Genomic DNA, 22,459 nt, shown 5'->3' with positions numbered 1-22,459 from the left:
AAAGTCAGTCTGGTGCTTCATTTTCTGCCAACAGTATGTTCAGAACCACTGGACTAGAATGAATCCAGGCAATTCTTTCAAATTTGTTTTATGCGTTAGTTTGCGGTAGCAGTATCGTTCAAAAGAAGATACTTAGTGGTGTCCTAATTTTGAATTTAGACTTTTGGCATATCTTCAAGTGAAATAGTTAGAATTAAGTAATTCCAATTATTACCAGAAGGCATTTATAATACTACAGAGCAGAACTGAGAGAGCTCTTAAACTTTACAGTGAAAGGCTTTAAATTATCTACCTTTATTAATTGAATAGTTCCTCCTCCCTGCCTCATTCTAAAATTACCCAGTGTGGTGCCAAACATTTAGTCATATGGACATCAACAAAAATAGCTTTTAAAGGCCTCATTCCAAAGTGTGTTTTTCTCTTTGAAAACATTTTTTTACCTTTCAGATAATAGGGAGCATAAAACATAATTCATGTAGTAGAATTATTACTTCCTGAACTAAATGCTCAGGTTTAGTATATTGGTATTTGCCTATTAGACTTGGTTTGTAGTGTTAAAATTTGATAGCCTTTGCAGGTGGGTGGGGGGAAAAAGGATTAATACCAGTGCTGTAGGTTATTTCACCTTTTTAAAAACCAAACAACTTTTAACAGCACTTTAGACCAATTCCCACGCTCACCTACTTTCTGGCACCCATCTAACTCTCTTGTATTAAAATTAGAAACTCTTGAATCATCTTCAGATTGACAGATTTTGAATAATGGCTTTTATTTTGATTGAACCTGGAAATGCAAATCATCAGTGTTGGTTCCACACTTGAAAATTTGTTTTAAAATTGACTTTTAAATAAAATTGTAATCCATGATGAAAACTGGCCATTTAAAAATTTATCTTTTTGAATTTGAGTGCTTACAATGTGCGGCAGCATTTCCTAGTGGAAAAAAACATAGGTCTGAGAGTCAGAGAAGCTAGATTCTAATCCTGGCTCTGCCAGTTGCTTGCTGTGTGATCTTGGGCAAGCCACTTAACTTCTCCATGCCTCAGTTTCTTCAACTTTAAAGCGGGGATTCAATGCCTGTTCTCTCTCCTCATTAGACCACGCCCCATGTAAGACAGGGACTGTGTCCAACCTGATTAATTGTATGTACCCCAGTGCTTAAAACAGTGCTTGTAAGTGCTTAACAAATACCATTTTAAAAAAGGGGTTTTATAGTCTAGTAGGGGAGACCAACATTAAATAAATTGCAGGTGGGGAAAATGGCAGAGTTTATAAGAATATGTGTGTAATTGCTGCATAGGGAGGGATAGGTTGAGTATCAAAGTGCTTAAGGGACAGAATGCATAGGTGATGATTTTTTGTTATTGTTGTTACTACGATGTTATACACCTACTTTGTGTCAAGCCCTAGGGGTAGATGCAAGTTATTATTTCAATCGTATTGAATGCTTTCTGTGCTTGGCACACTGTACTAAGTGCTTGGGAGAGTACAATGCAACAGTAAACAGACACATTCCCTGCCCACAACAAGCTTACAGTCTATCAGGTTGGACACAGTCCCTGTTGCCCAAGGAACTTAGAGTCTAAGGAGAATCTTGCCAACTGTTAGCATTTCCTGTGTTTACAAAGGTGGCATAGTTATACTTTGTCTGTTTTAAGAACTCCATTAAAACTAATATCATTATTCAAACAATCATATTGATTTCACTTATTGTGTGCAGAGTACTGTACTAAGTGCATGGGAGAGTAACAGTATAACAGAATTGGTAGGCACATTCTCTGCCCACAAGTTAACAGTCTAGAGGAGGAGATGTACCAATATAAATAAATTGTGGCTATGTTCATAAGCGGTGCTGTGGGACTTAGTGGAGGCGGTGAATAAAGGGAGCAAATCAGGGAGATGGAGAAAGGAGTGGAAAAAGAGGAAATGAGGGCTTAGTCAGGGGAGGTCTCTTGAAGGAGATGTGCCTTCAATAAGGCTTTGAAGGTGAGGGGAGTAATTGCTGGATATAAAGAGGGAGGATGTGGGTAAGAGGTCCCCCGAGAGACCAAGATACAGCAAATAGGTTGGGGTCAGAGGAGCAAAGTGTATGGGCTGGTTGTAGTAGGAGAGCAGTAAGGTAGGAGGGGGCAAGGTGATTGAGTGCTTTAAAGCTGATAGTAAGGAGTTTCTGTTTGCTGAGATGGCTGGGCAACCACTGGAAGTTCTTGAAGAATGGGGCAGTGTGGACTGAATGTTTTGTAGAAAAATGATCTGGGCAGCAGAGTGAAGTATGGACTGGAGTGGGGAGAAGCAGGAGGAAGAGAGGTCAACAAGGAGGCTGACACAGTAATCAGGGCAGTATAGGATAAATATTTGGTTTAATGTGGTAGAAAGGCGGATAGAGAAGAAAGGGAAGAAGGTTGATCTAACAGGATTTAGTAATAGATTGAATATGAGGGTTGAGAGAGGATAATGCCAAGATTATGGGATTGGAAAACAGGAAAGATGATGCCATCTATGGTGATGGGGACAATAAAGGGGAGAATAGGGTTTGGGTGAGATGATAAGGAGTTCTGTTTGTAAGTATTAAGTTTGAGATGTTGGTGGGACATTCAAGTAGAGATATTTGGAAGGCAGGAGAAAATGTGAGACTGCAGAGAGGGAGAGAAATCAGAGCTGGAGATGTAGGTTTGGGAATAATTTCCATAGAGGTGATAGTTGAAGCCATGTGAGCGAATGAGTTCTCCAAGGGAAGTGTAGGTGGAGAATGACTGTATTTGTTAAGTGGTTACTATGTGTCAAGTACAGTTCTAAGCGCTGGGTTAGGTACTAGTTAGGTTGGACACTGTCCCTATCCCCCAAAGGGGTGCTCAGTGGAAGTAGGAGGGAAGAGGCTTGCAGTTTGAGTGATTTAAAAGGGCTTATTGACACCTATTTAAAACAGTCACAGAGGTGCTAAAACAAAGTAGTTTAGAAATTCTGACAGGTATATAAGTAGTAGATATTTCTGTCTAGTGGTTGCGGTGTTGGGGTACTTATTTTTCAAGAAAATATTTTGCTGAGGAAATCTCACTTTGGTTTGGTTTGGTTATGACTGCATTCTTAACACTGAGCAGCAGCCTGGGAGTCAGCAGGATTTAGCAGACAAAAGAAACATTAAAGAGCCATAGCTCACTAATCTCACCTGGAAGCCTACCCTCAAGTCAATTTGCCTGATTGACAGGGCAATTGAGTCCTTTTTTTTGTGTGTGTGGGGGAAAGATATCTGTTAAGGACTTACTATGTATCACTACTAAGTGTACTAAGTGCTGGGGTAGATACAGGGCAGCCAGGTTGGACACAGCCCATGTCCCACGTAGGGCTCACAGGCTTAATCCCCAATTTACAGATGATGTAAATGAAGCACAGAGAAGTGAATCGACTTGCCTGAGGTTGCACAGCAGACTCTTGTGGCAGAGTTTAGCAGTTAAGATTTACTGGGCTGAATTGCTGCTCAAAATACTAGTAGCAATTACCGCCCACCCTGTTTTACATCACCTTCAAATAGTATTGCATCACACTGTCTCTCTAGGCTTGTTCCTTTCACACTGGAAAAGAGGCCCAGAGTGAGTTTTACAACAATTAGTAAGGCAAATTTTGTGAAATGTCATTTCAAAACATGTTAAAATGTGTTGATTTTTGTTACTTTTATAATTTGCTGCAAATATTAATAGATATCTGTTAAAACAATTTTTTTTTTAGCAAATACAAGGTGGATTGTGCATGCCTGAAAGAAAATCCTGAATGCCCAGTTCTTAAACGTGGTTCTGAGCCTACAGAAAACATCAATAGCGGTTATGAGACCAGAAGAAAAAAAGGAAAGAAGGAGAAGGATATTTCCAAAGAAAAAGAAACACAAAATCAAAATATTACTTTGGATTGTGATGGAGCAGCCAACAAAATGAAGAGTCCAGATAATAAGCAACGTAAACTTTCCCCACTGAGGCTGTCCATATCAAATAATCAGGTATTGAAATTATTCAGTGCTAATACTGATTACATAAGTGTGTAGGTATTTTTCTTAAATCAGAGAAAGGCTTTTTCCTCAATTCATAAAACATATTGTGATTTTCTCAGTGGTTTGTAGCAGTGCTTTTAGAACTGTCCTTATTCCTTTAATTCCCTAGGGAATCTCCATTTTCTCTCACTTCATGAAGGATAGGAAGATAAACTGCAGATTCTTCCATTAGGTTGACACTAAAAAATTATCTGACTACGTGTTACATCATCAGGCTTGCTTTTTCAGTTTGTTTTACTTTTCTCTGGAACAGAAATCTTTGGGTGACTTAGTAATTTTTTAAAGTCAGTTGAAATTATGATATTTTCCAGATGTCTCTATTTCTTTGGTACTTACTCACTTCATTTTAGTAAGCTTTTGCTGTCACTGTTTGGGGCGAAACTGTAAATTCACATATATATGACTGCGTTGCTGTGTCTGATTTTGACCTTAGGAACAGTGTTTGAAAACTTTACCTGGGTGTTGGGGTTTTTTGTTGTTTTTGTTTGTTTGCTTTTTAAAATTGGAAAGGATTTGTGAGATTTAACATTAAAGAAAAATTTTTGGATTGGAGAAGAGACTTAGAACAGATCATTTTTAAGCTGGCAAGTAGTTTTCTTATATCGCCTTGGTTAATTGGCTTTCTCTTTTGAAGGAGTGGTTCTAGGCCTTTTCCTTAATAGCAGCTCTGTTCAGTTAGTATTTCCCTAGTTTATAGATGGAGTAGTGGAGCTTCTGTAAAGCAGTCATTTCCATCTTTCAGGAGCCAGATTATATTGAGGAGATAGAAGAAAAAACTCCTATTAGCAATGAAGTAGAAATGGAATCAGAGGAGCAGATTGCAGAAAGGAAAAGGAAGCTGGTAAGTTGGGAAGCAAGTAGCTGCTTAAAGCTGTTGCTAGGGCTTAGTGACAGCTGCTGTTCCCGTGCTACTTGTTCACCGCCTTTTCTTTGGGCTTTAGACTCTTGAGCGAGTTTACGTCAAGTCAGTTCCCCGATGCGCTTTAACTTCAAGTTTGGGCTTGCTATGCAATTGAAAGCAATTTCATTTGGCTTAATCATCTTTATGCAACAAAGACCGTACACTCAGGCCTGATTTTTCTAGAAAATGTACAGGTGTGACAGTTATATTACAGATGTATTCTTTGCACACTGGTCAGCGATATTCAAGGACCTAGTACCGTGCACTACACCAAGCAGCTACTAGATAAACGCTGCTGCTACTGATTCTTTTTTAAGAGCTTAATAGGTGCTATGACTAAAATAAAACTCAAGTTTGCATCCAGATTTATTGTGAGTTGCTGCTTCACGGTGTGCATCTCTTTTTGTGGTCTGTACTTGATCTTTCTTTCTCGATCATTTATCTTGAGAGAGAAGTGAATTTGAATACTGACGAGTTTATAGAGGCGTGTTGGAAAATGTCGTGTGGAAACCCTTTCTTACATATGTAATGTTTTTACTCCATTTTTTAACTAGTAGAGCTGAGCTTTCCAGTGACCTGAAATCACTTTTTAGGGTAACTAAAGGTTTGGGGATGACATTCGATTACTAAAACTCGGTCCATTTTAAAGGTTCAAAGCAAGGCACACGTTTCCCAAAATGGATTGATTAAGCATGAAATAGTTTCTAATTGCATCAGTTAATAGATACCGCAAAATGTGGGCGTAGCTAATTTTAGTAGCTCCGGGGGTAGATGGTCACCCACCTCAATTTATGATGTACTTTTTTCCAATATCTTTTTGCTGTTGGATCAGAGAGGGTGCAGTAGAGCAAATGGAAGAAGGGAGGGGAAAAGTAGAATAGGAGGAACAGAGTTTATAAAGTCATCCATCATTTAAAAGACTCATTTCAGCCAGTTAACCAACATGAATGGGAAAAAACAAATTTATTTTCTGAATTGGGCTCAAAAAAGTTACCAAAAGCTAATCGCCAGGCACATTTATTTTGAATGAATTAGTGACCCCTCCTAAAGCATTAGACTCTTAGTAGTACTTGAGTACCTACTGTGTGCAGAGCACTGGGTTAAGCTCCTTGGATCAATCAATCTATCATTCATTGAACGCTTACTGAGTGCTTACTGTACTGAGCACTTGAGAGAGTACAGTATAACAGAATTAGTAGGCACGTTCCCTGCCCACAATGAGTTTATAGTCTAGAGGGGAATTCTGATAGTCCATGATTAGGTCAATATCAATATCAGTCTGATCGAATTAGTAGGCATGATCCCTACTCTCAGAGGAGTTTCCAATCTCGTAGGAGGGTCAGACAGTTAAAAGGGTCAATGCACTTGAGCTAGTGGGTTAAGTAACAGGATGCATGCTACAGGAGGTTATACTTATAGAAGCCCTGTCTAGGCCATGGGGATGTAAGCAGGGGAAATGAGAAATTACTTGGCGAAGCCTCCTGAAGGAGGGAAGTCCCTAGGGTTAGCTACAGCTCTTCTTCCCTTAGGTTGATGATGATTCGCTTGGCAGTCCAAATTCTTCCAACCCAAAAGTTATATACAGGACTCTTTTCTGAGGCCCAGGTGTGAGTGAAGCCCTGGCTTTATCGTGGTGTAGTGGGAAGGAGACCCAGGTGCGAGTTCTGACCCCACCACTCATCTGCTGTGTCACACATCTGGAAGATAGAGATAAAATGCCCATTCTCCCTTCTTCCTAATCATAATAACTGTAAGCCCGTCAAAGGGCAGGGACTGTCTCTATCTGTTACCGATTTGTACATTCCAAGCGCTTAGTACAGTGCTCTGCACATAGTAAGCGCTCAATAAATACTATTGAATGAATAATAATAATAATGATAATGGTATTTGTTAAGCACTTACTATGGGCCAAGCACTGTTCTAAGAGCTGGGGTAAATACAAGGTAATCAGGTTGTCCCACGTGGGCTCACAGTCTTAATCCCCATTTTACAGATGAGGTAACTGAGGCACAGAGAAGTGAAGTGATTTGACCAAAGTCACACAGCTGACAAGTGGTGGAGCTGGGATTAGAACCCACGGCCTCTGACTCCCAAGCCTGGGCTCTTGCCACTAGGTCACACTGTTTCTCAGTACAGTGCAGTGCTCTGTGCACAGTAAGTGGTTCATAAATATTATTGCTGCTTTTACTTAGATGGAAACCAATGCAGGAAACATCCTCCAACACTTGTTGTGTGGCTTAGAGAGTACATGGTGGGTCTTTCTCTAGTGGCCCCAGGACATAGGTGAAACCCAGCAGTTGTCTTTTTTTTAAAGTGGCATTTGTTTAGCATCTACCATACGCCAGACACCGTACCCAGCTCTGAGGTAGCTACAAGGTAGTCAGGACATACACAGTTCATATCCCACATGGGGCTCACAGTCTCAATCCCATTTTACAGATGGGGTAACTGAGGCCCAGAGAAGTGAAATGACTTGCCTGAAGTCACATGGCCAACAAGTGACGGTGGAGAGATTAGAACCCAGATCCTCTGACTCCAGGCCTGTGCTCTTTCTTTCAGTCCCCTCTGCTCCGTAAGACTAGTTAAGTGCAAGGCCCTATTAGAATTCAGTGGATTCCCCCAAAACCCTAGGGCATCTTTCAGGTTGTTTGCATAGTAGCCTGGGATTTGCCCTGCCACATGAGATTCCACTGACCAAGAATGTAGCCCTCTTAAAATTAAAGAGAGCTCTAGGCGACTTAAACTTAGAAAGAACTGAAGGGAGGTGCTAGAGAGGCTGAAGTTTTCTATTTCCTTTCCTCATACCCTCTAAATATGCTTTTTTTCCTTCTTGCTTTCTCTACCCCTCACCCTCCACCCCTATGTTTTCCCTGTTTCTGGCCCTGTTTCAACTCTGCCATCTCCTTCCGTCTTTACCTCTGTCCATTTACACGAGCAGGACATTGTTTGAGCTTTAAAGGGACTGGGGGAACTTGAAAATGCTCTTTAGCCACTCAGTCTTTCCAAGCCATGTGAAATCATTGCTCTTTTAAAGGCCTAAATGGGCAAGTGAAAGAGTTACCTGACCCAGCTTGAGGCTACCCAAGTCTCACCAGGAGTTTGTGTGGGGAAGTGACCTGACTCAGACTCCACTTCCCCAAACCAGGACCAGCCTGTTAATCAGTGGTATTGGTTGAATACTTGCTGCCTGCAGAGTGTTGTATTGAGCCCAGAGAAAGTAGAGTACAGCAGCCTCTAAGGGGAGACAGATACTAAAATAGACTAAGGACACGGGAAATGTTAGGATGGTAAGAATATTTATATTTATAATACTTATATTGTGGGGCTGAGGTGAGTATTAAAGTGTGCACAGCCAAGTACATAGTTGACACAGAGGGTAGGGTTGATAGAGGAAATAAAGGGCTTAGCCTAGGAAGGCCTTTTTGGAGGAGATGTGATTTTAGGAGGGTTTTGAAGTTGGGGAGAATAGTGGATGACTGTTGACTATGAAGGGGGAGGGAGATCCAGGCTAGAGGAAGAACATAGGCAAAGGATTAACAAGTACAGATAATTGAGAGGAGCAGAGCATGTGGGTTTGGTTGTAGTAGGAAATGAGTGAGGTTGGCTAGGAGGGAGAGAGTTGATTGAATGCTTCGTAACCAACGGTATGGAGTTGCTGTTTGATGTGGAGTAAAGTGCTAATCGTTTAGGACAGTGCTTTGCACACAGTAAGTGCTCAATATATTCATTTGAGTGATTGTGAAAAGGAGGCTCCCTTGGGCGAGAGCGGCAGGGGAGAGACTGGCTCATCTGAGGGAGGGTCAGATTTCAGTAATTGTGGGGAGGAGCAGTGGATGGATCAGGAACAGGTCAAGGACAAAGGAAGCTTTCATGTGATGGAGCAGGGGTTCTACTGGTGGCACTTGGCTGGGGTTGGAGACATGGTGTGAGAATTAGGAAAGGGTTGGATGAGAGTGTGCTAACAGGGACCGGCAAGGGGGCTTGGGGAGTCCCAGATCCCCCAAGTCATTGGGAAGGGTTCAGAGAATGTCGTTATCCCTTCTTCTTGGCCTGGACCCTGGCCCCTAATGTGTGGAAGAGTGGCTGGGGGTTGGCATCCGTTCCCCTGGTACTCTCTCAAGACCCCGACATGCAGAGAGGGATGCAAGGAGGAGAGAATAAAAGACCCAAAGGGTCACCAAGTGATCAAGTGTCGGGCTCTGCCTCCCTTCTCCTGAGCCACCCACTAGTCCTGCTTTCTTACCTATGCTGCTTTTTTCCTACTCTGGTTCCACTGCCCATATTTTACAAAATTAAAGTGGGTTCTTGGGTCCTTCTTGCCCCCAATCTTAGGAATGAAAAATAATGGACATTTGTCAGTAATAAGGAACTGTAGCCTGAGGTTCTTTTCCTTCTTGTTCTAAAATCAAATCTGAAAACTCCCGTCGTCTTCTGAGTCCTAAGGGGTCCTCATTCAAGGTTGCTGAAGATGACAAAAGCTAATGAGGAAAAAGGAGCAGGAAATAGTTATCTGTAGGAGAAAATGGAAAAGCGGGAACTTAAAGATATTAGAAAGTGAACACTAGTTATGAAGAGCACTTTAAGGTTTTTGTGGGCAGGGATATCACGTCTCCCGATTCTATTGTACAGTCTGCTTCCAGTGCTCTCACAGTGCTCTGCCATCGATTAGAGTAATGATCCATGAAAATAGAGTGCAGACCTACCGCTAATGTTAAGGCAGACGCATAAGGCTCGTGTCTTTGTTTCTCAGGTGGGTACCTCCGGTAGCAAGGCTCGTGTCTTTGTTTCTCAGGTGGGTACCTCCGGTAGCAGCACAGGGTCTGAGCTGCCTGGGGGCAAAGTCCTAGGTAGGTAGGAGTAGAGCCAATGACTCCGCACAATTTTTAGTCTGGTGACAGTGACCTTCAGGCAGGGAAAAGCTGGCTAACCCCACAAGCATAAGCAGGGTGGGTCACAGCTGGTTTAAAAAAGAAGTGGCATGGCCTGGTGGTTAGAACACAGACCCAGGATTCAGAAGGACCTGGGTTCTAATCCTGGCTCCGTCACTTGCCTGCAGTGTGACCTTGGGCAAGTTACTTCACTTCTCTGGGCCTCAGTTACCTCATCTCTAAAATGGGGAGTAAAACTGAACCCCATAGAAAACAGAGATCGTGTCCAATAGCTTGTATCTACCCCGGCACTTAGTATAGTGCCTGGCACATAATAAGCGTTTAACAAATACCCTTGCCTTATGCTATCGGGTCATATCCAATCCATAGTGATTCCACGGACACATCCCTCCCAGAGCACCTCACCTCCATCTACAGTCACCTCCATAGAGTTTTCTTGGTAAAAATACAGAAGTGGTTTGCCATTGCCTTCTTCCTCCCTCGACTCTCTCCTGTGGTGCTGCTGCCCAGCACAGGTGAGTTTTGGCTTGTAGCTGATTGCCTTCCCCTCGCTAGCCACTGTCGAAGCTAGAAATGGAATGGGTAGGCCTCTGCATGACTCTCCCTCCCCTAGCTGAGACTGGTAGAGTACCTGAAACTCTCCAGGTGCCAACCTGAAAGGGGATACCATAGGCCTACTGAAATACTGAAGGCTTCTTCCCTCTCACCGCCTCCCACCATTGGAAAAAATAAAAAAAAAAATTGAACATTGGCAGCAGGGGCGCTTCACCACCATCCCCCTCTGTCCCCTCTGCTCACTCAAAGTGTACTACGATGGGATAATATGGAGAAACACATACTCTCTGGTATCCAAGACTGCATCTTTGGATGCAACATGAATGTCTAATCCAGATTTTTAATATTGAAATTTATGTAGAACCTCCCATTGCCTTGTAGTTGCCCTCTGGAAAATGACATGCCCTTTGAAGTTGCTCCTGTATGACATTGTCAGAAGTTCAGGTTTATGTTTTTAAGGTCTTGTATTTTTCATTATTTCATTTTTTAAACATATATTTTAAAATAGCCATGTTTCCTCCAACCTGGGGCTTATCTTTTTGAAAATTGTGCACTGAAGAGAATAGCTAGTATTGTATTCAGCACCACCGATATTTGCAGAAATAGTTTCCTTGGGCACCGTGGCACACTATATCTAAACAGATGTGTTGTTGGAAGACTCTTCCTTAACTGTGTTCTTAGCCAGTGCATAGTAAAAACACGCATCAGTGGCAGATTTGAGTGTACTTAAACTATATAAGGGAGAAATGTTGGGATTATGCCCTTTCCTTCCCCCAGTGTTTAAATCAGTCAGTAAACATTTATTAATCTTACAATGCGGGGAGTAGTGCTAAGTGCTAGGAAGAATCTGCAAACACAGATTTCAGACACAGGCCCTGACTCACTGGAAGCCCCCCACCCCCTGCAAAAAAAGAAAGAGGCAGGCTGGGATAAACTAAATCAATAGTAGCAGTAACTGTCCACTACTGATTAGATGGACTGTGCTGCCACAATCCTCCTAATGTTCTAGTTTTGTTTGGTCAGCTTCTACAAGGGAGGGTGTTTGCCCCTATAGTGTTGGGTGGGAGGATGGGGGTTGACCCAGGCATTGGGTGCCCTCCGGTCTCCAGTGGCCGGGCTCCTTCCCTGTCTTGTTCCCATTTCCCTAACGTGTGGCTCTCTGACTCCCCTTCCACTATATCCCCATATCCCCCCTATCCTCCTCTCCCCCCCCCCCCGCCCAAGATGTCTCTGGGATGGTCTGAATCAAGGTGATCTGTCTGGGAAGCACCCAGCGCCCTAAGGGTAACTCCAAGATCTAACCTCCTCAGCTTTTTGAGCCTGCAGGAGTTGGTTCTAGGACTGGAGCAGAGCTTGCCTCTGCAGAGATGTATTCAGATTACCCTTTAGAGTTAGTGTAAATGATTTTTCGGTCTCACCTAGGCTTTAGGGCCAAATCCACCTTGGCAGGTGCAGGAACTTTCCTCACGAAAGCCTAAGAGTGTTGGCCTGGAAAGGCAGCCAGCTCTTCCTTTGAGCCTTTTTCTCTGATTACCTGTTCATTGAATTTTGTATAAATCGGGTGTGAAGGACCTAGGAGAACCACATCTCATGGAGTTAGGTTGGTTTTGGCAAATTTGAATTCTGAAATTGTGTTTTGTGAGATGTTATTACAGGGCCTTGTAAAGAATAGTTGCTATTATATACAGTATATACAGTATTGATTTGAAATTCAGATTTGAAAGCCTGACATACCCAGTTTGAATAGCAGTGAGAGACTGGAGATATGCGTGGTTTGTTCTGTTTTTGTTGTGTTTTTTGTTTTTGTTTTTGGCTTCCTAATCATGATAGGAACCCTTTGGCTGAGTTAACCCTCTCAGTCATCTCCAATTCATGCATACATTACTCAGTAAGCCAAGTCTTTAGATTTATACATATTCAAGGTGGAAAGAACAAACTTTCCTCCATCTCCCAGCACCTCCTTTTGTTCCCCGTGATATAATCAGTTGTCCCTCTGCTACTTCTGGGTTCCTGCCCCACAGTTCTAGAATGCTAAACTCTTTGTGGTCCACACAGCTTTACAATGGCAAAGTTGTAAGGCAGAGACAGTTTTTCTGGAAAAGAGCAGGTGTGCCACACCAGATGTCTTCATGTCCTGTGCTGTGGAACCTGTTCTAAGGAAGTATGAACTTTGGTCTGGCTCTTGACCTAGATTTCCCATCTTTCTTCCATTTTTATGGTTGCTATGGGAACTAGAAGCCTTTCCTTTGAGGCAAGAACTGGGCCTTATTCTCTCTTTGACCAGCAAGGAGTTGTTAAATGTCTAAAATGACTTACTGAGAGATAGCATTTTGGAACATACGATATTTGGAATTAAATAGCAAAACAAGGTAGAAACAGGTTCTTGGATTCTGGCCCGGATCTGGATATACCTGACCGGTTCCTCCTTAGGATCAGTGTGGCCTTTGATCTTCTTGTCTTGATGGTTGCTTGGCTGTTTTGGTGGGGCCACTGCTTCGCAATCCAAGTGTGAATAATATTAATGAACGGAATGGTCAAAGAAAGGGCAATATGGTTGAATATTGGCCATATTTTGAAAAGATTATCTATGCTAGAGTAAATTTTGATGTGATTGATTTGGGAAAAATCCAATTTTTGTAGTTTTCTAGTTAGTGAAATTTAAACCCTTGATGTTTATTTGTTGCCCATCGCATGCTGAAGGACCCTCAATAAGAAAAGTTATGGAGTCTCTCATGAGAAACAGTGGATGCTCAATCCTGAAGCTTCAGGAATGAAAACCCACTCAGAGAAATTGATTTTTGTAGTCATGATTTGTCCAAACCCCATGTGACCTCATTTGTCCCTGCTGGTCACTTTCACACAAGGTTACAAAGTGCAAAGAGCAAATGCACAGGATGGGAAGTTTAGAAGTGAAATATCTACTCACGGCTGTTAACCTCAAAGTAGATCAATGGCAAGGTAATTAGATTTTCCACCTCTCCCCCCATTTAGACAGTGAGCCCCGTGGAAGGGGCGGGGGGCAACTGACCCGTAGAACAATCAAAGGGAACTATAAAAGAGTGAATTATAAAATTAGTAATGCCACCTAAAAACGTAAAGCCAGCAGCTCCCCCATTATAGCGGACCCGTCTTGTGAGCAGGTCACATATCACTTCTTTATTTTTTTTAATTTCCCAAGCACCTAATACAGTGTCCCTCACCAAATTAGCCCTCAATAATTGCCATTACTACTTCGACCACGATGACGACTACTAGTTTTTGGAGGTGGAGGAGTCCTTATAATTCTGTGGCTCCAGGGATGCTACCAAACCACTTGCTGTTGGGTCCTATGATTCCTGGGAAGGAGAGAAGCGAGGTAGGGGAAGCGCCCAGTCTGGTAGGGGTCCAGAAGCTCCCATGTCAGCCCCAAATTTTCTGACTTTTCAAAACTTAATTTCAAGTTATATTTTAAGTGTTTTGACTAATAAAAAGGAGACTAATTAGCCTATCCTTTAAGCGTAGTTAGTTCTTTATAATCCAGTTCTCCCAAATTTTTCTTACCTTCAAAGAAAGTCCCTGAGGCTGTTTTGATGCACTTTGCCCATTTGTTGATTGAAAAGGAGCACCGGAGTGACCTGGAAGCCTTCCCTAGTATATTTTTTTTGGTGGTGGTAAAGTGTTCCTCTAAAGTGAATTGTCTGTTTAGACACCTAATTTTTAATCAGAACACTCATTGATATTGCAATTAAAGGCCTTAAGAAGGATGTTTCTCCTGATGTTCCGTTGCCTTTCTTTCTAACCAGATGCATTCCAGGAATTTTAAAATGTTGCAAAATTACATGAATTAACTCTGGAAATGTTCTTGAAATTTGAGGTCAAACTTTTGAGACCAAGCACCTGCCTAGTCAACAGAGTTTAAATACTTGAGCAAAGGCTTAAAAGCATTATCCAGGCGTCTGCCATATATCCTTGGATAACTTACCTAACACAAATGTACTTTGCCCTTAAAATCCGTGGGAGTGATATGTCAGGAGGACCATTCCATGGTAGAGTGAATAAGCGTATGTATGATGCTGTATGAATACCAATATCTGTGAGCTCTTTTAAAATCCAACAAAAAGAGTTATTTCATTGTAACCCGAGACTCATATATCAAGAGTTAGTTGTTTTCCAGATACATTTAGTTGAAGTAGGTGTCCTGTTACCCTCAGCTGCCAACGGCTCGGTCTTTGGTGAGTGGTTTTTTTTCCTAGTCAGACACAGAATCTAAGCTCTGCCCAGGAGCTCAGATCCCATACCCACGGCCAACCATGCTGACATCAAGTGGTCTAGGATTCCTAATGAATTTTTCAGAGCAGTCAGATTTACTAAAGCAATTTCCAAAGCCCAGATCAACCAGCATTTCTAAGCTCTATATAAAAGGCTCCCTGTGCCTTTTCTGGTGGACATTGTGTCAAGATAATGTCTGCTATAGTAAGCCAAATTGTGATTGCTTGAGTCACTGCTGTTCTTTAGTAGCTGGTCCAGAATCTGGCCAGCAATGGAGGGCAAGGAGTTGTCTCCATAGTTACCACCGTCTGATCTTCAGCCTTAAAGATAGTGATGACGGTGGCATATCGGAGATCATGTGGTATATCTCTCTAGACTCTAAGCTCATTGTGAGCCCAGAACGTGACTGTCAACTCTGTCGTACTGTTCTCTCCCAAACGCTTAGTACAGTGTTCCGCACACAATAAGTGCTCAATAAAAATACAATTGATTGATCCCGGTGACCCTCATGTTGAGAGAGAGTCTAACTGTTTAAGCAGGGCAATCCCTCCATGCTTGTAGAGCTCAACGTGAATGGCACCATGAGTGCCTGTCTGCCTGTTGGAAGGTTTTCTTTGTTTTGAAAGGCTTCAGTGTTGAGAAATGTTATCTAGAATGTCCTCTGAGTGAATGATGAGGTGCAGCTCTCTCCCCTCCTAAGAGGTAGCTGGGGTGGCCCATGCAGAGCAGTGTTACTTTACAGATCAGTCAATGGTACACTTACTGTGTGCAGAGCACTGTACTAAGCACTTGGGAAAGAACAACTTAGCAGAGTTGGTAGACACGTTCTCTGCACACAATGAGCTGACAGTCCAGATCACTTCCGTCTACGGACGTGTGACCGTTCCTGGTTTGGCAGTCTGCGAAGGCTCAAGTTCTCTTCCGCTTTGGTGGTCCACCACTTGTCAGGAGTGTACACGTCGTGATGTGAGTTTTTGAAAACCTCAGTTTTGGTTGCGTCATAAGGACCTGTAATATTGTTAGAGCAGTTGTCTATCTGCTGCAAGTAGACTTTTCCATTAGAGACATCAACCCCGAACAAATCCGAGTGACTCTGCCTGTCAACAGACAACACTTTGACCACTGCCACTAGACGGCATCATGGAAAGATGGCCTTTCTCAACTTAGGTTGGATACTGTTGTTTTTGGAGTTTCTTGATCTAATAGGGCTACCCTGATAACACTGCAAAGCTGTCTTTGTTCTCCAGGAACTTAAGGCTTAGCTGTATTGGTGGTCTGTAGGGTTCTTAATGGTGGAATGGTTTATTCAGTCAGAATGAGCTTGGAGTGGGTAAATATGACCCAATCCATTTCCCTCATGGGGACAGTGATCCACGCTCATCCTTGAGGTCTGGGTTGCTGAGAGGGCACTGACAGTTCATGGGTGCATCTGGGTCGTCTTTCTTTTGTGTGGAAGGTGGTGTTGATGAACACAAGATGGTGTGTGGGGCATTAACTCAGTAAAAGTAGGCCGCTGATGAGTCAGCCGATCCAAAGCAGACCGATGTCCATGTGTGGGCATCTCGATCAACTAGTCTTAAAATGGCATTTTCTCATTTATCTGATGTTGGTATTCCTGTGATGAGTTGTCTGTATCTTTATCAAAGCATTTTTTTTCCTTTGTCGCAGTTTATCACTGTAGGGGCACATCCATGTCCGATGGTGGCAAAACACTTTTGTTTTGGGGGCAGATGAAGCACATGGTCAGTTTATACGACATGGCAGATTTGGACTACTTTTTCAAAAGACAGTCTCCAAAGCCTGTCTTTGAATTGGGTCTAGCTGTATTGTATAATTGTTTATCATTTGTCTCTCTTCTCTATTGGATGTTAGGCAGTTTTGGTGCACTTGTCTTCCCCATTAAACTGTTAACTCTTCTGAGGGCAAGGACCTTTTTAATCACTCCTGGAAATAATTTGCAAGACACTGTAGAATATTAGGCTCGTCTTAATTTAATAGTTAATTCTGTGTTATATCATTGGTGTCTAAAACTTTCTCTTATCCGCCTTGAAGAAAGTGAAGGTAGATGAAAGCTACAATTGAGTAAATTGATTTTAAAACTGTGAAAGTGGCTTTAACCATTTGGATGCCTTATTTCCCTTTACTCTTGTGTTCACGCTACTTTCTAGAAGAAGTAACTTGAGGACCAGGTTTTCAATTTCCATGCATTCTTTCTAGCTCTTACAGTGGTGTGAAGTTGTATACTATTTGTGATTGATTCTTATCTCCCTAAAAGTTGTCACAGGGGTAATAGCATGCTTTTCTCCTTTCAGTCCCCCACATCAAAAATGTCATGTAGCAGGTAGGTATGTGTGTTTGGAGCTGGAGGGTTCCCTTGCACTCCCTGTGTACATCTTCAGTAGACTAGACAAGTCTAACTTAATAGCCATCATTCCTTACATGGGCCTTCAGGACATCTCAACTTGAATGTCCCTCCAGTCCTTCAAATTTAACATGTCCAAAACGGGATTCCTCATCTTCCCACTCAAACCGTCTCCTTCCCCTAACTCTTCAACCACCACCACCATCACCTTTCGTGGCTCACAAACCCGCTGCCATGGCATTATCCTTGACCATTCTTCTCATTTAACCCACAAATCGAGTCTATTACCATATACAGCCTGTCGCCAAAATCTCTAAATTCTGCCCCCTCCTCTCTATTTAAAGTGCTGCCCCGCTGGTCAGAGCACTCACCATACCCTGCAGCGACTACTGCATCAGTTTTCTTGCTGACCTCCCTGCCTCCAGCCTCACATATTTCACTCTGCCCGCTCAGACCGTTCTTCCAAAAAATCATTCTGTACATTTCTAGCCACTCTTCATTAACCTTCGTGATTGTCCGTATATGTCTGCGTCAAACAGGAACTCCTCACCCTTGGCTTTAAGGCATTCAGTCAGTTCTCCCTGTTGTACTTAACCTCACTTCTCTCTCCCTAAAACCCACCCTGCACACTTCATTCTTCTAACATTATCCTACTTTGCTTTTTTCTCATCTCTCTTGTGGCCAACTCACTGCTCATGGTACTTTCTCCCCTGCCCCCTTTTATATCCTACAGACCACCAACCTTCTCATCTTCAAAGCCCCACTACAGCCCTACTTTGGTCATATCTTCAAGAAGCCTTTTCTGACTAATTCTTATCTCCCCACCCTATTATCCCTCCCTTCTGCATTGTTTATTCACTCAGATCTAAAACCCCTAACCACTCCCCGCAGCACTTATGTACATGCCCTTATACCCCTGCTGCTGCTTCTGTCTGTAATTTATTTTAATGTCTGTTTTCCCCAGTAGATTATAAGCTCCTTGGGAGCAGGGATCATGTCTACCAATTGTATTGCATTCACCAAAACCAAGCGGCACAGAGTAAGCCCTCAGTAAATGAGAAGTAGGTGGCCTAGTGGAAAGAGCCCAGGCCTGGGAGTCAGAGGACCTGGGTTCTAATTCTGACTCCACCAGTTGGCTGTTGCATGACCTTGGGCAAGTCACCTCACCTCTCTGTGCATCAGTTACCTCATCGGTAAAATAGAGATTAAGATTGTGAGCCCCATGTGGGACAAGGACTGTGTCCAATCTGATTGGCTTGTTCTAACCCCCAGGATTTAATACAGTGCCTGGCACATAGTAAGCGCTTAACAAATACCATATAAAAATAATAAGAAATGTCAATGATTAAAGTAAAATGGAAAATGACACCTTCCCCCTCCCCTGCCAAGAGACAGAGATTCCCATTGCTTAGTTCTGTTCACTGCACACAGGCAATGCTTGTAAACACCACTATTACTAAAATGTTCAGTGAATTTACATAGTCTTTTTTATCACACAGTCTGTTCCAATTTTGAGATAATTCTAAATAGAATTACCAATCTACTCTTGCTTAGGGTTCCGGCCAGTAATATGTAAGTACATGCTTCACATTTTCAGGGAGAATCATATATGTTGAGCTGGTTTAATCAACATTGTCTCCAGGTTTCCCTGGACGTCTGTAGGGTGACTGGAATGTTTCCCTGGTGAAATAGCTTGTTGAGTATTACTAAGTTGGGACTTGTTTCTTGGCTGTGTGTTCCTCAGAGCCACATAGCTCAGTATCCTGTAAGTCAGTTGTTCTCATGCTTGGGATGTGGTGTGAATACTGTAATTCAGCAATTTTTGATAAGTCCAGTGTTCATAATGGCCATATACTTATCATTACCTGACCGTCCTCTATTTCAATCAGCATTATTTGTGGGGGTCCTGTCTGGAACTATACTAATGCTGGATATTGGGTCTGAAATGCCATTGGACAGTTATGGGTAAATTTTGGGGGGTTACCTGTCATTTAGAACTGTGGTTGAATTTATAGATGTTTTGTTTTATGTCCTTTGATAAACAATTGATAAATTGTCATTTTCAATTATCTAGACCAGAGAAGAAAGGAAAATGGAAGCTATTCTGCAAGCTTTTGCCAGGCTGGAAAAGAGAGAGAAACGAAGAGAACAGGCTTTGGAAAGAATCAGCACAGCAAAAACAGAAGTTAAACCCGAGTGTAAAGATGCCCAGATTATTAATGAAGCTGAGCTCGTTCAGGTATCTTGTTCTTGCCTTTTCAGTTTCTTTTATTGACTTGGATTTAGTGAAATTACAAAATAGGGCTGGATCTTCTAAAATCCAGTGTACTTTCCCATCTTGGATGACACCCCCCCAGAGTAACTGAAGCTATAGTCATGCTATCATTCCTGGCACTGTAGGGTCATTCTGCTCTTACAGTTAGCAGGTCCACCCATTTCTCTTGACCCAAGCAGTTGACCCCTGGTTCAAGAACTCCTCAGAGCACAGTCAGTCTATTGTGTATCAATTCCCTGGCCGGTCACCTTCCACCTTTCCTCCCCATCCCTCCATATTTCATGCTGCTGCACAGACCCCCTCCTGAAACATCACTCAGCACAAGCCTCCCCTCTCCACAAAACCCTTCACTGTTCCCAGGCTTCCTCCGCCTCAGACCTTGTCATTAGCGTCAGTTCTCTCCACTTTGTCTAATGGCACTACAACCCTGCCCTCCTCTTAACTGAACCCCAAGCTCAACTTTCACACCTCAGACCCCTTGCCCATGCTGTCTCCCAGCCTGGAAAACACCCCCGCAACCTGGCCCCAAGTCTTCCAGAACTCAGCCCTTCCCACCTTCAAAGCTGTATAAATTAGTTGGGGAAAGAAAGATTTTATCAGTACCCCAAATCATATCAAACCACTACCTGCCTCTAGCACTTATTTATACCCATTTGCTGCACATGTGCTTGTAGGTATATTTGATTGCACATTCAAGTTACTTCTATATCACTGCTTGAAAATAGTTTTGTTTGCCGTCCCCTATACAGCATAAGCTCCTTGTGGGCAGTGGACATATCTTGTGCTTGCGTATTGTATTTTCCCCAAGTGTTTAGGTCAGTGTATTGCACTAATATCATTATGACTGGTACTGGAGCTAGTTTTAGCCTTTTCTAAAGTGTCACAAAGTAAAATAGCGTGTGCTAGAATGTAAGCTCATTGTGGGCAGGGAACATATCTGCTTATTGCTGTATTGTACTCTCCCAAGCGCTTAGTACAGTGCTCTGCACACAGTAAGTGCTCAGTAAAAACGATTGAATGAATCATAACTGTCGAATAAAAGTTCCAATGTTGATGACAGCCAGATCAAGACAAAATCTTGTTAATAGTGGATGATAAATATTTGGGTGTGAATTACCTATACCTCAAAGTCATTGGATGGGATAATTGTCGTTTTGGCAGATATGGCAGCAGTAATTAGAAATTTGTTAATATGGAAATACCTTCAGGCCATATTGATTGCAAATATTGGTTTCCCGGAGGCCATTTCAGTGGCTTAAACCTTTTGTGGAAATTTGAGCCCTTACTGTATCCTTATTTTGGTGACTCTTTGAACTAGGAACCAGCAAAAGAAGAAACTGCCAGCAAACCAACCCCTGCCAAAGTAAACAGAGCTAAACAGAGAAAAAGCTTTTCTCGGAGCAGGACTCACATTGGTCAGCAGCGCCGACGACACAGAACTGTCAGTATGTGTTCAGATATCCAGCCCTCTTCTCCAGATGTGGAAGTTACTTCCCAACCAAATGAAACTGAGAACTCTGCACTAGCAGCAGAACCTGATACCGAACCTGCTGTAGCAGAAATCATCCCTGAAACTGAAGCTCCAGCACTTAATAAATGTTCTACAAAATACCCCAAAACAAAGAAGGTATGATTTTGTGTGTGTGTATGTTTGTGAGAGAGATGTAGAAATTCAAAAAGAGTTTTCTTGTACAGTTGGCTTGAATCAAGTGTCATGGTCTTCTAGTCTAGTAATCAATGTTCTGCTCCCCTCTAATATATTTCCTATATTTTGCAAGAGACCTTAGGCTATTACAAGCCAATAATTTTTCCTTTTTCTAGCAGAATGTCAAAACATATTCAGGATTTCAGAAAAGTAAATGGGTTCATATTGTGGTGGTGGTTCATGTCATTCTTTTGTATTTAAAATATTCTGCCAGTGTGGCAGTTAAATTTTTCCTTGGTTAGTAGTCCTCCATTCACAGTCTGTACACTTGTGAAATTCTGAAGTGGTCAAACATAAAATCCATTCTTCGTATACTCTTGCAGATTGAGATCTAGTAAGTAATTCTCATAAATAATATTAAACATTTGTGGATATCTTCAGTCTGGACTCGATAATTAAGGTACTCAGCATTCTGCAGACTAGATGCACCTGCCAAATAACATTAAGAGTGAAGATGTCTTTTTCCATTTTGACCGTAAACAAGTCCTGGAAAGAGGTATAAAACAGCCCAAATTAAGAAACCCACCCGAGGAGAATTTTTGCTTCTTAGGGCACAGACTGACAGTTTTCATGGGGACAACAGAATAAACACATGGAGTTAAGGTTCTCCTTCCAGTCAGGTGCAGAAATTGAGGAAAATCCTTAGCAAGGACAGTTTTGTCATGTTCTTCTCCACTTAGCCCGTGTAAGAAAAGAGTATTTTAAAAATCATCCATTTTATCGTTTTTCTAAAGGAAAAAATACATTGAGTCTTGCACCGTTGCTTATGTGCTTATCCTATAGGAAGCAGACTAAAGTTTAAATACTTGTCCTTTACATCAGTCCTCATTTTGAGAAGACAGGAACCAGTTTACAGCGTTATTAATCTTAAACAAAAAGCAGCTGAGAAATGAGAAGCATTTCTCGTTCCACAAGCATTCCACGAGCAAATGGCTTAATTCCTCTGCTGTGCTTGCTTTTGATGCTATCATGAAGGACTTTTCAGTGTCTTTGAAGCTGAGCTCCATTTAGCCCATTAGGTTTTTTTGTGTGTTTTTTAACTGTATTTTTTTAAGTGCTTACTATGTGCCAGACACTGTATGAACTGCTGGGGTAGATACAAGCTCATCAAGTTAGATATAGTCCATGTCCCACATGGGGCTTACAGTACCAATCTCCCATTTTACAGAAGAGGTAACTGGGGCCAGAGAAGTGAAGCGACTTGCGCAAGGTCACACAGTGGACAAGTGGTGGAGCCGGAACTAGAACCCAGGTCCTTCTGACTCCCAGACCCATGCTCTATCCACTAGGCCATGCTCCTCCTCTATTTTATTTTCTTGAGGAGAAATAAGTCTTAACCAATTTTTGTGAACATCCCATGTTAGGCTCATGGAATGGAAAGAAGCAGGCTTAAAAGTTTTAACCTGCTACTTTTGGCCAAAACAGTTGTAGGAATTTGTTATTGTAGCTCTTCCTGGTGCTAAACTTAATGGGTCTTTAGTCCCTG

The 22,459-nt window shown here is 42.3% G+C and overlaps 1 protein-coding gene across 6 annotated transcripts in view; it reads left to right on the top strand.

Annotated features, from left to right (window-relative positions):
- The window catches only part of KMT2E (lysine methyltransferase 2E (inactive)), a 78,743-nt gene that overhangs the window by 44,609 nt on the left and 11,675 nt on the right, over positions 1 to 22,459 (top strand). For 5 of the 6 annotated variants that reach the window (XM_039914000.1, XM_029077496.1, XM_029077494.1 and 2 more), the window contains 4 exons: positions 3,723 to 3,987; positions 4,781 to 4,879; positions 19,068 to 19,232; positions 20,587 to 20,895. In XM_039914000.1, coding sequence (XP_039769934.1) covers positions 3,723 to 3,987; positions 4,781 to 4,879; positions 19,068 to 19,232; positions 20,587 to 20,895 — 838 coding nt within the window. The remainder of the gene's footprint in view (positions 1 to 3,722; positions 3,988 to 4,780; positions 4,880 to 19,067; positions 19,233 to 20,586; positions 20,896 to 22,459) is intronic. The other variant, XM_029077497.1, reaches the window with a different exon arrangement.

This window comes from Ornithorhynchus anatinus, chromosome 13 (assembly GCF_004115215.2).
Source record: "Ornithorhynchus anatinus isolate Pmale09 chromosome 13, mOrnAna1.pri.v4, whole genome shotgun sequence".
Classification (NCBI taxonomy): Eukaryota; Metazoa; Chordata; class Mammalia; order Monotremata; family Ornithorhynchidae; genus Ornithorhynchus; species Ornithorhynchus anatinus.
This window is presented reverse-complemented; position numbering and strand designations above follow the sequence as displayed.